The 16,082-nt window shown below is 43.4% G+C and overlaps 1 protein-coding gene across 1 annotated transcript in view; it reads right to left on the reverse strand.

The window, feature by feature from the left end:
• Positions 1 to 16,082, reverse strand: part of LOC141100329 (adhesion G protein-coupled receptor E5-like) — a 156,584-nt gene that overhangs the window by 92,478 nt on the left and 48,024 nt on the right. The window contains exons 2-3 of the mRNA XM_073588728.1: positions 5,139 to 5,177; positions 3,645 to 3,683 (exon numbers count right to left, since the gene is read on the reverse strand). Coding sequence (XP_073444829.1) covers positions 3,645 to 3,683; positions 5,139 to 5,177 — 78 coding nt within the window. The remainder of the gene's footprint in view (positions 1 to 3,644; positions 3,684 to 5,138; positions 5,178 to 16,082) is intronic.

The raw sequence follows: 16,082 nt of genomic DNA on the forward strand, positions 1-16,082 counted from the left end.
AAAACAAATGTTGAATTTTTTGCAAATTTATTAAAATAGAAAAACTGAAATATCACATGGTCATAAGTATTCAGTCCCTTTGCTCAGTAATGAGTAGAAGCTGCCTTTTGAGCAAGTGTAAGAAGATGAGACAACACATCTCCTTATTTTAAGGCTGGAACTATTGGGACTGTCACCACTGCTAGCAGGGGAGATTTCCTCTGGGAGGGAGAAACCATCTGGTCATACAGTAGGAGGCGCGGGGTACTTAAGGGGGACTGAGTGCAGGAACAGAGGAGACTTGGCATGAAGGCGACAGGAGACGGTTAACTCCCTCTCCGCAGCTCCCACTGACGATTCCCCTGCTTCCAGACCTCCGTGTGCTGACTTTGAGATTACCCCGGACGCTATTGAGTTACCGTCTGTGAGCATACCAGTGGATATTGTTGTTTCAGCCAAGAAACCGTCGACACAGCTTAGAGACAACTCTGGGAGACCGCAAGCTGTTGTGGACAGTGCACTTGCTTGCGACCCGTGCCCGGCACCATTCCTGGGACATTCATCCAGAGGATTGTTTCCATGTTTACAGTGCAGTAAAGACAAAGAGGACTGAATCCTTCGGCACTGGCTATTAATTTCTGCGGAACAGAGCCAGAGACTTTGTGTGCCATTTGCGACGTCGCTGGGAGATATTCCAGCCTTCCCCCTGCCAGAACGTCAACCGATAAGTTCACTGCTTATTTTGCTATGTTCTTGTTATCCTTTTTAATTGCCTCCCTGCGAAGAGTATTGCTGTGAACGACTGATTAGTAAAAACTGTTAACTCTTCTCTGTCTCCGGTTATTCACTGCATCAGACGGACTGCTTCCTCCTCTTACACTCGTACAGCTATGAGTCTTCTTGGGAATGATGCAACAAGTTATTCACACCTGGATTTGGGGATCCTCTGCCATTCTTCCTTGCAGATCCTCTCCAGTTCCGTCAGGTTGGATGGTGAACGTTGGTGGACCCCAATTTTCAGGTCTCTCCAGAGATGCTCAATTGGGTTCAGGTCATGGCTCTGGCTGGGCCAGTCAAGAATGGTCACAGAGTTGTTCTGAAGCCACTCCTTTGTTATTTTAGCTGTGTGCTTAGGGTCATTGTCTTGTTGGAAAGGGAACCTTCGGCCAAGTCTGAGGTCCAGAGCACTCTGGAAGAGCTTTTCATCCCAGATATCTCTGTGCTTGGCCTCATTCATGTTTCCTTCAATTGCAACCAGTTGTCCTGTCCCTGCAGCTGAAAAAGACCACCATAGCATGATGCTGCCACCACCATGATTCACTGTTGGGATTGTATTGGGTAGGTGATGAGCAATGCCTGCTTTTCTCCACACATACCGCTTAGAATTCTCACCAAAAAGTTCTATCTTCATCTCATCAGAACAGAAAATCTTATTTCTCATAGCCTGAGAGCCCTTCATGTGTTTTTTTTTAGCAATCTCTATGCAAGCTTTCATATGTCTTGCACCGAGGAGAGGCTTTTGTCAGGCCACACTGCCATAAAGGCCAGACTGGTGGAGGGCTGCAGTGATAGTTGACTGTGTGGAACTTTCTCCCATCTCCCTACTGCATCTGTGGAGCTCAGCCAAAGTGATCTTGGGGTTCTTCTTTACCTCTCTTACCAAGGCTCTTCATCCACGATTGCTCAGTTTGGCTGGATGGCCAGGTCTAGGAAGACTTCTGGTGGTCTCAAACTTCCACCATTTTAGGATTATGGAGGCCACTGTGCTCTTAGGAACCTTGAGTGCTGCAGAAATTATTTTGTAACCTTGGCCAAATGTGTGCCTTGCCACAATTCTGTCTCTGAGCTCCTTGGCCAGTTCCTTTGACCTCATGATTCTCATTTGGTCTGACATGTACTGTGAGCTGTGAGGTCTTATATAGACAGGTGTGTGCCCTTACAAATCAAGTCCTATCAGTTTAATTTAACACAGCTGGACTCCAATGAAGGAGTAGAACTCAAGGAGGATCACATGGAAATGGACAGCATGTGACTTAAATATGAGTGTCTGAGCAAAGGGTTTGAATACTTATGACCATGTGATATTTCAGTTTTTCTTTTTTAATAAATTTGCTGAAATTTCTACATTTTTGGGTTTTTTTTCAGACAAGATGGGGTGCAGAGTGTACATTAATGAAAAAAATGAACTTTTTTGAATTTACCAAATGGCTGCAGTGAAAAATTTAAAGGGTTCTGAATACTTTCCGTACCCACTGTATATGTATTGTGGTGCGGGGTGGTAGGTGTGGGCGTGGCACTCTTTTTGGCACCCTGGCATGTTTCATGAAAATGAGGTGCTGGCTGGGTGTATGGACTTGTGCCGTGGTGGCGCTACACCAATGCAGGCTGTATGGAATCGATGTTGCTGGATTGCCAGGACCAGATGTTTTACAGGTCAATGAGCAAAACCAACATTCAAAAATAAACTTTTTACTGAACAGGAACTTGGTGGGGAATATATACAGGAAATAGCGGGCACACAATCTTATGAACGTTGCCTATATGACTCAAATCATTTTCCACACAGTTTCCTTCCTTCTTTTACTTTTTCTACGGGCCCTCTGCTTCCACTGTTTTTCACTACTACACCACAACCACCACAGTCCTGCTTAGCAAGAGTCTTTACTCGCCTCACGGCTCCATGTCTTCTTTTCCCTTAGGGTACGAGTATGGCTGGACTTAGCTTCAAACTCTCTGATGTTTAGGGAAGTCCCTCCCGGCCAATCTATTAGTCTCTCATACACAGTCCTGTTTAGGCCCGTTACCTTGCGTTCTGTAAACTCTAGGCGTTTCTGCTCGGCACCCATTTCCAGGACCTGTCTCCAGATGGTCACTCTGTCTCTTAGTCACTTCTGCTCTGGATCTTGCTATCCCTTTACTCTGGTCTCCACTCACTTAGGGACACCCCAAAATGCGGCACTGCTCACCTTGGAGCTTTAAGTCCACTTGCTATATACTCAAGGCATTATCTGGCTTTCTGACAGGAAATTGTTACTTTCCCTGCAACTCAACCCCTTTCTCTCTGGGCTAATCCAAAACATTAACTCTCACTAACCGTATTGTCAAACTACACACTATCACTATTTCTAACATCTCTAACTCATTTTACAAGTCACGCTATACATCACAGTTCACATTGCATCACATTTTACAATAAACTTGTTTCTTCAAGAGGAAAACCTCCATATCCTTACAAATACTCAACGTGCACACATATCCTAAGGCTTTGCCTTTCTGCAGTGTGGCAGTGTGTCCTGGGGTTACGCCTGAATCCCCCTGATAATAGGATTCAGACAAACCCCCGATGGGACCATAATCAGCAATGACACAAACAGAGTTGAAATGAACTCCGTTTGTGTTTCTTTTTCTGTACGTGTCTATTTGATAAGATGGGTGCCGAAACATAGTCTACTATATTTCTGTGCTTGTCTGAATAATGGACTCTTTCAGGAAAAATACACAGTTTATTTGAACTATTTTTTGTGTCATTACAGTCTATGTCCCTGTTAGGGATTTGTTTGAATCCCATTGATAAGAAGATTCAGGAAGATCCCCCAAAGTACTGAAAAAACACAGTGCGAACAGGGTCTAAGGTTACTGTTAAAAAAAGAAATCCAATTGTTTACCTGTGTTCTTTAAGATTTTGGATACTGTGGTTTGAGAAGCTAGAAGAGGAGAATAGAAATTCTTTACTGTATGTTATCCTGCATGGCTAATAGCTTTTTTCATCACTTCTAGATTACACATGCCTATGTACACTTTTGTAACCTTTTTTTTTTTTCTTTTCGAATAATTTTATTGGTTTTCAGTCATTAAACAGGGTAAGGGAAGGAAGGTAGGAAGGGAGGAAAGGGAATGGGAAGTAAAGAACCTTGTACAGGTGCGGAAATTTTGTAACCATTTTTTAACTGCTTGAATACATCTATCAAATGTAGCCCAATGCAGATCCATCTCCACGACTACAGACTACAAACAATCCTGTGTAGTCAGACATTGCAGTTATGTGTTCTTTATCCACCTTCTACTCTCTGCAGGCCAAAGGCAGCAAGATCAGACTATATACGCATTCAAATACAAAATCTTTAGGCTATGTTCACACGTAGATTTAGGTCCTGCGGATTTTTGCTAGCGGATTTGGAAAAATCCACAGGTAAATTCTCAGGTCAAAAGACCTGCGGTTTCACACCTCTACAATGGAGAAGGTGTGAAACCGCAGCGGAATCCGCACAAAGAATTGACAGCATTTTTCAGTTTACCATTGAAAACAATGGTACTGTACAATGCAGGTAAATCTGCTGCGGAATTGCAGAGCCTGAAACGCTGCGGATCCGCAGCAGAATCCGCAACGCGTGCACATAGCCTTAGGACAGAACACATTCTATGATAGGTGGCCCACGGCCTAGTTAACCGAACCACCAAAGGCAATAGCCACGGAAATTTCTCCCACCAATATGTATACATGCAAGAAATTGGAGTAAAATAATCCACCAAAAAGAAAGTAAAAGCAAAGTAATTTTATTGGACTAATACATAGAAAGCACCAAAACAAGACAACATTAAACAATCTTATCAATAACAGAGCTAAAGAAAAAAGAATCAGGTGCCGTAAAAATCACGTGCAAACACACAGATACAGCACAAAAGAGTCTGATAGTCAGGCATAAAGTGACAGCGCTTCAAGAAAGATTATCCAGAAAGATAATCAGTGACACTTGTGGAGTCATGTCAGCATAAGTGCAAAAAATAATAGGATATCTAATATATCACCAGAGACTACAAAAATGCTACTGCTGACCAGGCAACACAGGGATCACAGACAGTGATTGTTCTTTGTATTAGTCCAATAAAATTACTTTGCTTTTACTTTCTTTTTGGTGAATTATTTTACTCCAATTTCTTTCATGTATACATATATACACATTCTGAATATTTTACCTAGATAGAAAAAAAACAAAAGAAAAACAGAAAGCTTTTATCATAGAGTTTTTACATATTTAGACTTTCAGTAACCTCACTTCCTAGTGCCAGCATTTTGAATGATGAATATATAGTTTCAGGTAGGAACAAATTAAATATTAACATTTGTATACAATCTGGAATCTCTGGAGTTTTCTTCTCACCTGTACTTGATAATGTATTGCTTGTAGTACTTTGAAGGCCTGTTGATAAGAAAAATTATATAATTATTTGAGAATTTCCAATGCGGAGAATCAAGATTTTGTTCATCTATATTCTTTGTAGCCAGGTGACTTTTACAGGGATTTTGGTTAAAAAAAAACAAGGTTTCTGAAGAACAGTTCTGTTTTGACATGAGCAATGTCTTAGGGTACCGTTACATTTAGCGATGCACCAGTGATCCCGACCACGATACGACCCAATCAGGATCACTGGTGCATCGGTAAATGGTCGCTAGTGAGCTGCCAAACAGGCAGATCTCAGCAGTGATGCAGCGACGCAGCAGCGGTTGTTACTCACCTGTCAGACGCGGCGATGATGACGTCCTCCCGCGTCGCTCGTCGGTGCCAGCAGGAAGCCCAGCAGGAAGCCTCCGATGAGAAACAGCCCAGGATGTTCTCGCGCGATCAGCGATAACCGGCGGGGGAGCCGGTCAGAGGTAAGTGTCACATGCAGCAATATCGCTGCTGCGTCACAAAATTGGTGCCGCTTTAGCAATATTGTTAGCGATCTCGCTATGTGTAAAGGGGGCTTCAAGCACTTGCAGGATATGTGCTCATCAGATTGTAGTGGAACAATGCAGTCTATCGACAGGTCCGTCATGATCATAACATTATGACATAGTTTAGTGATATAAGTAGAGGTCCTAGAGTTCAGACTACCACCAATCACAAAGGGATGGCATAATCTAGCGATATAAATAAAGGTCCTAGAGGTTGAACCATCACCAGTCATCGATATTGGTAAAGGTCTAAGAGGTGGCACCACGACAAATTAAAAAGCAACGGCAAATTCTAGAGATATCATTAAAGGAAAGAGAAGTAGTACTATCCCCATTCATAAAGGCATCGTGTTTCCTAGAGATATCATTAATGGTCAGAGAGGTTGTACCTCCAGCAATCATGGATATTGGTAAAGGTCTGAAAGGTTGTACCATCACCATTCATTTATATTGGTAAAGGTACTAGAGGTTGGACCATCTCCAATCATAATATTAATGGCATATCTATGCGACTTTGGTGGAGATCCTAGAGAGCAGGCCACCATCAATCATAAAACAAAGACATCTAATATATAAAGCTCAATGTGTGTGTGTGTGTATGTCCGGGATTGGCATCTGCACCGTTGCAGCCACAGTCACACGTCTGGACCCCGAGAGCGTCATAGGCTATGTTGTGAAGTGAAATTTTAACCCCGCGCGTTCCAATTCACCACACAATTTTGCCCCTATATACATTATGTAAATCCGTACCATATGGTGCTGCTGATGATGCAGATTTTGTAGACTGAAAAAAAATGAGAACCCCTATCTTACCAATCATCTGCTGCTCCCTTGCTGAGGTCTTCCTGGTTCCCAACTGGTCTCTGATCTTCCAGCTTCAGTAATCATGGTTGGAGGCACGACACATCCGTGGGGAAAACGGAATTTGGAGTCTAGTAAATTTACACGGGCACTCACTGTATCCATCAATTGGGGTAATATAAACACTGCTGTTTCAATTTAGAAGAAAAATTAAATTATTGCAGATATGCCTAAAATATCCAATTATATATCAGATCGAGGGCAGTTATACACTTTACAGGTTGCTTCAGATTTGTTCTCAAAATTCTGTATTTCGAAAAAATGAATCATCCTAATCTCAAGCACCCACGCGTGTCACGTCTGGGGCAGACAGCAGAGGGGAAGTCCAAAGTCTCTTCACCATTAACTATGGGAACAACTCGATCTACAAAGAATAGAGAGGAAGTTGTGCACTGTCACAAAGAACATGGAGTTTTGAAACCGCAGAAAGAATTGACATGTCAATTCTTTCTGCGGAATCCGCAGCGGTTTCCTATCTCCACCGTTGTGGAGATGGTGAAACCGCAGGGCAAAACCGCAGGCTAATCCGCAGATAAATCGCAGGCCTATGGAAGGACGGGAGACTCTCGAGTGTTCAATACTTCCATTATGGGTCGGCGGCTACGCATCGACCAGTTTGATCCCCCACTACCACGCCAGCTACCAGGCTCCACTGAAGAATCAGTCCCTTATGTCCTTGTGGCAGATGAGGCGTTTCAGTTAACGCGCAGTGTCATGAGGCCATATCCCCGGCGCAACCTGGACCACCGGCGCAGAATTTTTAACTTGCGCCTATGATGTGCTCGGCGACTGGTGGAGTGTTCCTTTGGCATTCTTTGTGCCAAATGGCGGGTACTCCAGTCTGCCATTCAGCTGAGTGAGCAAAATGTTAATGAAGTTGTTAAAGCCTGTGTGGTTCTTCATAACTTCACCAGGATACATGATTGTTCCTCCTCTGATGGTGTTGTGCGTGGGTCGGACAATGTGCATAGGGCGAGACCACCTATCAACCCTCAACGTAGACCGCTCTCTGGCCTCAAAGTGCGTGATATTTTCACAAATTACTTTACGTCACCTGAGGGGGAAACGTCTTGGCAAGAGCATGCTGTGTCTATGTTATAATTTTTTGGTTTATGTCTGTCTAAATATATATATTTAAACCCCTTATGATTCTATGACTGTTTAATTGCATTGGTAAGCGTATGTTAGTATGCTGACACCTTTTTTTACAATTGAGACAGAGATGTAAAATGTAGTAGACAAATATTTACTTTTGCCTTTTTTTTTTTTTTAAAGAAAAACATATTATTGCCATATGATAAATGTGGCAATGGGCCAAATTGGCCTTTGTGCAGATGTGAAAATTGGGTACAAATAACATTTTCTGACAGACAAAACAACCACAAAACCATTAGGCAATACCAAAATGGCAACATTATAGATTTTGGTAGGTCGGGGGAGGAGAAGGCGGAAGACCAGCCTGTGTTTGCTGCTGGCTACTTTCCCCAACTTGGCCATCGCCCTGTGTGGGGGCATACTGTTGCCCATGATGTGGGTAGTGTACTGCCTCCTGGGATTGTGGTTGGTACAGGCCAGAGTGATACTGGAGAGGGGCCTCTTGTTGGGGCTGGTAGGCCCGTGTCTCATACCCACCAATATAGCCATGTCGTCCCCAACCAGGTTGGGACCAGCCTCCAACACTGGGTGGGAACAAGTGGCCATATTGGTGAGGTTGGCTAGAGCCAGACATATGTGGCTGCTGCTGGGAAGGTTGGGTAGGGGGAGGAAGGGGGTGAGGTGTAGGCCCACGTATTTGAGGATCCTCAGAGCCTGCTTGAGCAAGCATGTGTGTGTGTGGTCTAAGGCGCATCAGATTCCTTGTGGAAAGCTGCCACCTCTCCAGATATTCAAATAACTCATATGGGGTATTGGGGTGTGTGCTTGCATCAAGCAGGATCTAAAAACATCCTCGAATACGCAGCCTCACCTCACGGGAAAGGGCACAAAGATAAAGGGCCAGGCTGCGTGAGTATGTCTCCTCGCCATCATCATTATTGACTCTAGCCAGATAGTTCAGTACCCAGTGTCAACATTGGCGCCTTCTTCTTCCTCGCCGGGATGGTCCAGCAGGCTGTGGGAGCCCCGGATCTGGGCAGTTGGGCTGCTGCTGATGTTGCCCTGCTCCTCCTGTATGGCTGATGGTGCAGCAGCAGACGGTCCTGCTTGTGGATGTGGTCCTGGTGGTGGGGTTTGTGGTGCAGGCACTGGGTTTTCCTGAGAGGAATCTTCACCCATGCTTCTTGGAGGGGGAGAAGATGGGCCAGCCATCTCATCCCCTACAGATCCAGGATCTATGATGGGCTCGGTATCTGAGCCAGTTCCTCTCTCCGTAAGGTTGCACTGAGTTCTGTTATGAAATAGAACAGAGCCAAAAATAAATCAATTTTTTTGGCCCTGTAAAATATCTGTGTAATGTGGTGTGAGGTATCTACTTACGGTCTCAGATCCAGAATAGGAGCGAGGAAGGAGAGGCGATCATAATAAATATATTTTCACTTTGTGTGGCCCGCATCACCACTCCTGGCCCACTGCTGATGTTCCCGCCTGTATTGGTAGCGGATGCTGCGCCAGCGTCTCATCACATCTTCCATTGCAATGTGACAGGAAATATTCTCAATTTCACATATTTGCTAGGTCAAATTTGCTACCAGTATCCTAGGCATGTGGCCTTCTAGGCTGTGCTTTCTACCCAGGGTGGCATATATAATTGGGGCATCCAGCCCAGATACACAGGGTCACAATAGTTCAGGTATCAAGTAACTACACTTAATAACTTGGTTGGCTAGGAGGATGAGGAGCTTGTGGCCTGGGCCAAATTATGGCAGTGTAAAACCATGGCCCACATAAAAATATACCCGCCTCATGAGTCAAAAAGTCCAAGCACAGGAAGGGGGGGGCTGATTCTATATGCATTTTTTGATGTGAGGTAATGTTAAACAGTTTTTGGGTTGTACTTACTCAGTTGCTGCTGCTCTTCACGTGGCCGATCAGCAAAATCGTGGAACATCTGGCGACATATACGCCTCCATGACGCCTCCTTTCTTGCCCGGTTGGCGTAATGGGCATCACGTTGGTCCCAGATTTCTGGCCGCTCCTGCACTAATACAATAAGCATCTCCACATTGAGGAAATATGGCGCCATGACGCTGCAGGACTCCGTGGAGGCGTACTTCCTGGATGTCTGGAGCGCTTTTTGAGCTAATTAGCATGTCTAAGCTTCCTGATGATGGATTGGCCCATTTCCTGTCACCTGCCAAAAGACCTGCGTATTTCTCGCAAGTCACACGTGTGGTCCGTGTGTAATCCGTATTTTTTGCTCAACCATAGACTTGCATTGGCGTACTACGGGCGTAGTACACTGACAATCGCAGCATGCTGCGATTGGCACGGACCGGACCGTAGACTACGGACAAGAATTATATGGCTGTTGGGAGCTGCCCCATAGAGAATCATTTGTCCGTGTGTAATGCATGCTTTTAACGCCTCTCACTCGTCCGTATTCCTCTCTAGTGTGACCCCGGCCTGATGCTCCTGCACTGATGAAAAAAATTTAACATTGAGTTCAATTTGAGTGAGTGGAGAGTGAGACTCTTAATTGATTCATCCCAAAAAAGTCTGAAAGCTGTGCTACTGCACAATGGCAGCAAGTATGCTTCAGTGCCTGTAGGGCATTCTGTGCACTTGAAGGAAAGCTATGAGAATTTAGACTTTATCAAGAAACTTAACTATAAGGATTAAGGATGGTCAATATGTGATGATCTGAAAGTTTTCTGCTTACTCCTTGGGCAGCAAGGAGGATACATGAAGTACCTGTCATAGTTTCTACATTGACTGTGGTCAAGGGACGCTGTGTGTGACAGCTCAGCCGCCATAAGGGATCTGAAGTGTGCTGGACTGTCAGTTTTGTGAGTGACAGTCCAGCTATCCAATCTGTTCCTGGGGAATGGCTGGTGGCCTGCGCTCAAAGCACAGCAGTAAATCTGCTACATATGGGCGATCTGCTTATCGCCCATATGTAGCAGAGCCGATCGGGTTGTGTATGCTTCTAGCCTCCTATGGAGGCTATTGAAGCATGCCAAAAGTAAAAAAAAAATGATTAAAAATAAAAAAAATAAAAAACCTAAAAGTTCAAATCACCCCCCTTTTTCCCTAATCAAAATTAAACTATTAAAAAAAAATTATGGTACACATACACATATTAGGTATCGTCGCGTTCAGAATCGCCCAATCTATCAATAAAAAAAAGCATTAACCCGAACCCTAAACGGCGTAGTGAAAAAAAATACAAAAACACCAGAATTACGTTTTTTTCACTCAACCCCAGATCACGAAAAATGGAGACGCTACGGGTCTCGAAAAATTGCGCATTTTTTTTTTTTAGCAAACTTTGGAATTTTTTTTCACGACTTAGATAAAAGAGAACATAGACATGTTTGGTGTCTATGAACTTGTAATGACCTGGAGAATCATAATGGCAGGTCAGATCTAGCATCTAGTGAACCTAGTAAAAAAGCCAAACAAAAAACAAGTGTGGGATTGAACTTTTTTTGCAATTTCACCACACTTGAAATTTTTTTCCTGTTTTCGAGTAAACGACATGCTAAAACCAATGATGTCATTCAAAAGAACAACTTGTCCCACAAAAAATAAGCCCTCACATGGCCATATTGACAGAAAAATAAAAAAGTTATGGCTCTGGGAAAGAGGGGAGCGAAAAATGAAAACGAAAAATCAAAAAAAGCTCCGGTCATTAAGGGGTTAAGCACTAGTGTATACCAAATTTCAGGGACTGTCAGAAGCAAAACTGAAGGAAGGCATTTTTGTGGGTCCAGATATTCGGAAACTGATGAAGGACGATGTGTTCAAATAAAAAATGAAAGTACTTGACAAAAGGGCTTGGAATTCTTTTAACCCCTTAGTGACGGAGCCGGTTTGCAGCTTAATGACCAGGCCAATTTTTACAATTCTGACCACTGTCACTTTATGAGGTTATAACTCTGGAACGCTTTAATAGATCCCACTGATTATGAGACTGTTTTTTCGTGACATATTGTACTTCATGTTAGTGGTAAAATTTCTTCGATAAGTCTTGTGTTTATTTATGAAAAAAATGGAAATATGGCAAAAATTTTGAAAATTTTGCAATTTTAAAACTTTAAATTTTTATGCCCTTAAATCAGAGAGATGTGTCACACAAATTTCTTAATAAATAACATTTCCCACATGTCTCCTTCACATCAGCAAATTTTGGAAGCAAAATGTTTTTTGGTTAGGAAGTTATAAGGGTTAAAAGTTGACCAGCGATTTCTCATTTTTACAACAAAATTTACAAAACCATTTTTTAGGGATCACATCATATTCATCATATTTAAAGTCATTTTGAGGGGTGTATATGACAGAAAATACCCAAAAGTGGCACCATTCTAAAAACTAGACCCCTTAAGGTGCTCAAAACCACATTCAAGAACTTTATTAACTCTTTACATGCTTCACAGGAACTAAAGCAATGTGGAAGGAAAAAATTAACATTTAACTTTTTTTGCAAAAAATTTACTTCAGAACCAATTTTTTTTATTTTCTCAAGTGTTAAAAAAGAAAATCGACCAAAAAATTTGTTGTAAAATTTCTCCTGAATACGCCGATACCCTATATGTGGGGGTAAACCACTTTTTCAGCACACGACAGAGCTCGCAAGGGAAGGAGCGCTGTTTGACTTTTTCAACGCAGAATTGGCTGGAATAGAGATCGGATGCCATGTTGCGTTTGGAGAGCCCTTAATGTGCCTAAACAGTGGAAAACTCCAACAAGTGACCCCATTTTGGAAACTAGACCCCTTAAGGAACTTATCTAGATGTGTGGTGAGCACTTTGAACCTTCATGTGCTTCACAGAAGTTTATAACGTAGAGCTGTGAAAATAAAAAATGGGGTCTCAGCTACCCCCTGCAGCCGAGACCCCGGAGAAAATCTGACACTGGGGGGGGCTATTTACTTACTCCACAGCGCCGTGAATTCACTGCGCTGTGGTTTAAGTACCCTTAATGACCGCCGTTAAAAGGCGTATCGGCGGTCATTAAGGGGTTAAAGAAGTCGTGAGGAAAGTTCTAGGAAACAAAAAATATTACAAAACCTTGGGTAGTCTGATGTATTTGAAGTTACATTTTTTACATTCCCATTTGGACTACTTTTCAGAAAACCTTGGTGCTGTTAGCGAAGAGCAAGGAGAAAGATTACATTAGGATATAAAAAAAGATGAAACAACGATACCAAGGTAGATGGAACGAGAACATGATGGTCTCCTGTGACATGGAGCTGCTGGCACTGGAAAGAGATATAGAAAGCCTGATTCTCCATAAGGAAGAACGATTTGTACGGAACGTAAGGAGAAGAAGAGAACTAAGGACTAGGGTCAGAGCAGGGCCCTTCCTCAAGTTCTAAGCGCATGGCCGGGGTCCGGTCCCCGAGGTTGTATGGATACCAATGGTCCTGCAGCAGACACCGGAGGAATAGAAGTTGTCACCACTTTATTCCCACACAAGACTTGGGGGCACAACAGCAACATAAGTGAGCCGGGACTTGGCAGCAAGGAGTCCCCGAAGCAGGCTACAGCTGTATGCCGTACAAGTAGAGTTTAAAGGAACATCTTAAAGGAGGAACTTGGGTTTAACACACAACCACAAGTACTTCATTACAAGCGCTAGAAAGGAGACGTTCAGAGAAGGCATATGTTGGTGGAGTGTTGGAAAGGAGTGCTTCATCTTGCCTGGAGGTTGCCTGAGCCCCTGAACTGGAGGACACAGCACCGAGGCGGGCACCTGTATGCACAACAGACTGTGAGTAAAGCTTTGGAACTACATGCCCTGGTGTCCTCCGCTTATTCCTGCGCCAACACACTCAGCACTGCTACATCTCTGTGCTTAACACTGCACTATTACGCTCTCCTCACTAACTCTTCATCTACACTGCCCTGGGACTATGGCCGCACCTGTCCCAGAGGATCTGTCTGCAGCGTCGGCTTAACATCTTCATTGCCGAACACCACAGGTGGAGTCATGAATCTTCCACTTATAAACTTTAATCATCTGCCACACTATTCCTTTTACATGGACGCCCAGGGCCACGGACTGGGTCACCGCTACCGTGACACTTCCCATTGAAATCAACGGGCCCGGCTCCGACTACCCCACGGCCCTGGCGGGCGACCCATTTGGCTCACCATTAATTCAGCAAGGTTCCATCTATTTGTTTTTCAATCCCCTCTTTCTTGATTGACAGTTCACGCTTCACAGGAGACAAGCGAAACACAGACAGATGGAGCTTAGCTTCTTGACCAAGTCAAGGGGGGCACTGACCGCTTGAGTTTGGTTTTAACAATCATTTTGTGCTGAAAGATTCCCACAAGGTTTTTAAAGGTCTTGGACATAAAAGCGTTAATATAACGGCATTTACATAATTTCCGGGTATTAGTGTTGCATCAGCATATTCTACGGTGTAGGTGTTTCAGCTTGCGGCAGCGTGTTCCTGTGTCGGTTTTAGCATTGGGAAATTGACCTCTTTTTGTGTACTTTATATTTCTCTTTATTCAGTGCAGCTTGTATTCATAGTGAACTGTGTGGATATAATTCAAGTAGTGACAAGCCACAATCCAGGAAGTCTCACTCCATTCTCCACTCTTAGTAAAAGGACTTATTTCTAATTTGTGCAAAAAATCACAAAGCGTGAGAATTCAGTCTGAACCTGCACCTGCTGACACATTGACAACGGGTTTATCTAAGGGATTTGGATGATATTTAATTATGTTATATCAATTTCTACAACTTCTATAGAAAGGTTTAGAGAAGAAAAAATAGTATTAACACTAACAACTGTGCCAACTCTAATAAATCTGATGTGGAGCATAGAGTTGGGTATCATAAAAGAAAAATAGGATGTCACCGAGATTCAGGGAATAGTAACCTAGCACTGCTCCATATACGTACTGTATAATGCATCGGGATAGGATAAGGCTGAGTGCAATTCTGAATAATGCCATAATTCACACCTCTTAAGCCCCGATTCATCAAGACTAGTGATTTTCTCTCTGGCCTCAATAATGGGACTTTAGGAGTCATGCCTCTTAATGAATCAGAATCAAACGAGTGGCATGCACCTCAGTGCGCCATGGCAGAAAACTTACTCTAGTTCCTGATTGGAATAATATTTGTGGTCTAAAGAACACCATAGCTTGTCATGAATTAGACGATCATGAAGCCCTAGCTCCAATTCCACCCACTTGGTGGAGCTTGAAGAAAATAGTGTGGAAACATTCAATAAATGCTATACTGTATAAATGTTAATGGGTATTACCACTATACCCATTCCCATCATCTGATATATTGCCATCTCAGGGAATCCCAGAAAAGAACCGATTCTGTATAGTGTGAATTTATCCTATAATTGTAAATGAATGTCTTTACCTGGTAGATTGCTTTGCCATGTTTCAAGAAGTCTGTCCACACAAAATGATTGTTCAAAAAAGAGAAGGTGCTTGGTGCAACTTTGGAATGGCCCAACAGTTCTGTGCACCTTCACACCTACTTGTCCTCCATCTATCTCCACCTTCCTCTGGCTCTTACAAAGTCAGAACTGTCAATAAAAAAGGAGGGGGTGGGGAAAGATGGAAAACAAGTAAGTGGGAAAGTGCAGTCTGGTTGTAACAAGTTTGCACAGAATGGTTTGGCTGCTGCAAGTGTGCACCGAACAGCTTGGCTGCGAGAAGTGTGCAGCGACTTGTTTTGATGCGACAAGTGTGCAATGAACAGTTTGGCTGCAACAGGTGTGCACTGAACGGTTTGGTAGAGATAAGTGTGCACTGAACGGTTTGGTAGAGATAAGTGTGCACTGAATGGTTTGGCTGTGACAGCTGTGCACTGAACGGTTTGGCTACGATAAGTGTGCACTGAACGGATTGGATGCGACAAGTGTGCACTGAATGGTTTGATAGAGATAAGTGTGCACTGAATGGTTTGGTAGCGATAAGTGTGCACTGAACGGTTTGGTAGCGATGAGTGTGCACTGAACGATTAGGCAGCAACAAGTGTGCACTGAACGGTTTGGCTGCGATAAGTGTGCACTGAATAGTTTGATAGAGATACTGAACGGTTTGGTAGCGATAAGTGTGCACTGAACGGTTTGGTAGAGATAAGTGTGCACTGAAAGGTTTGGTAGAAATAAGTGTGCACTAAACGGTTTGGTAGAGATAAGTGTGCACTGAACGGTTTGGTAGCAATAAGTGTGCACTGAACGGTTTGGTAGGGATAAGTGTGCACTGAACGGTTTGGTAGCGATGAGTGTGCACTGCACGGTTTGGCAGCAACAAGTGTGCACTGAACGGTTTGGTAGAGATAAGTGTGCACTGAATGGTTTGGTAGAGATAAGTGTGCACTGAACGGTTTAATAGAGATAAGTGTGCACTGAACGGTTTTTGGTAGAGATAAGTGTGCACTGAAC

Source organism: Dendrobates tinctorius, unplaced genomic scaffold (assembly GCF_039654945.1).
Source record: "Dendrobates tinctorius isolate UK_male_01 unplaced genomic scaffold, ASM3965494v1 ptg000104l, whole genome shotgun sequence".
In the NCBI taxonomy this organism is placed as follows: domain Eukaryota; kingdom Metazoa; phylum Chordata; class Amphibia; order Anura; family Dendrobatidae; genus Dendrobates; species Dendrobates tinctorius.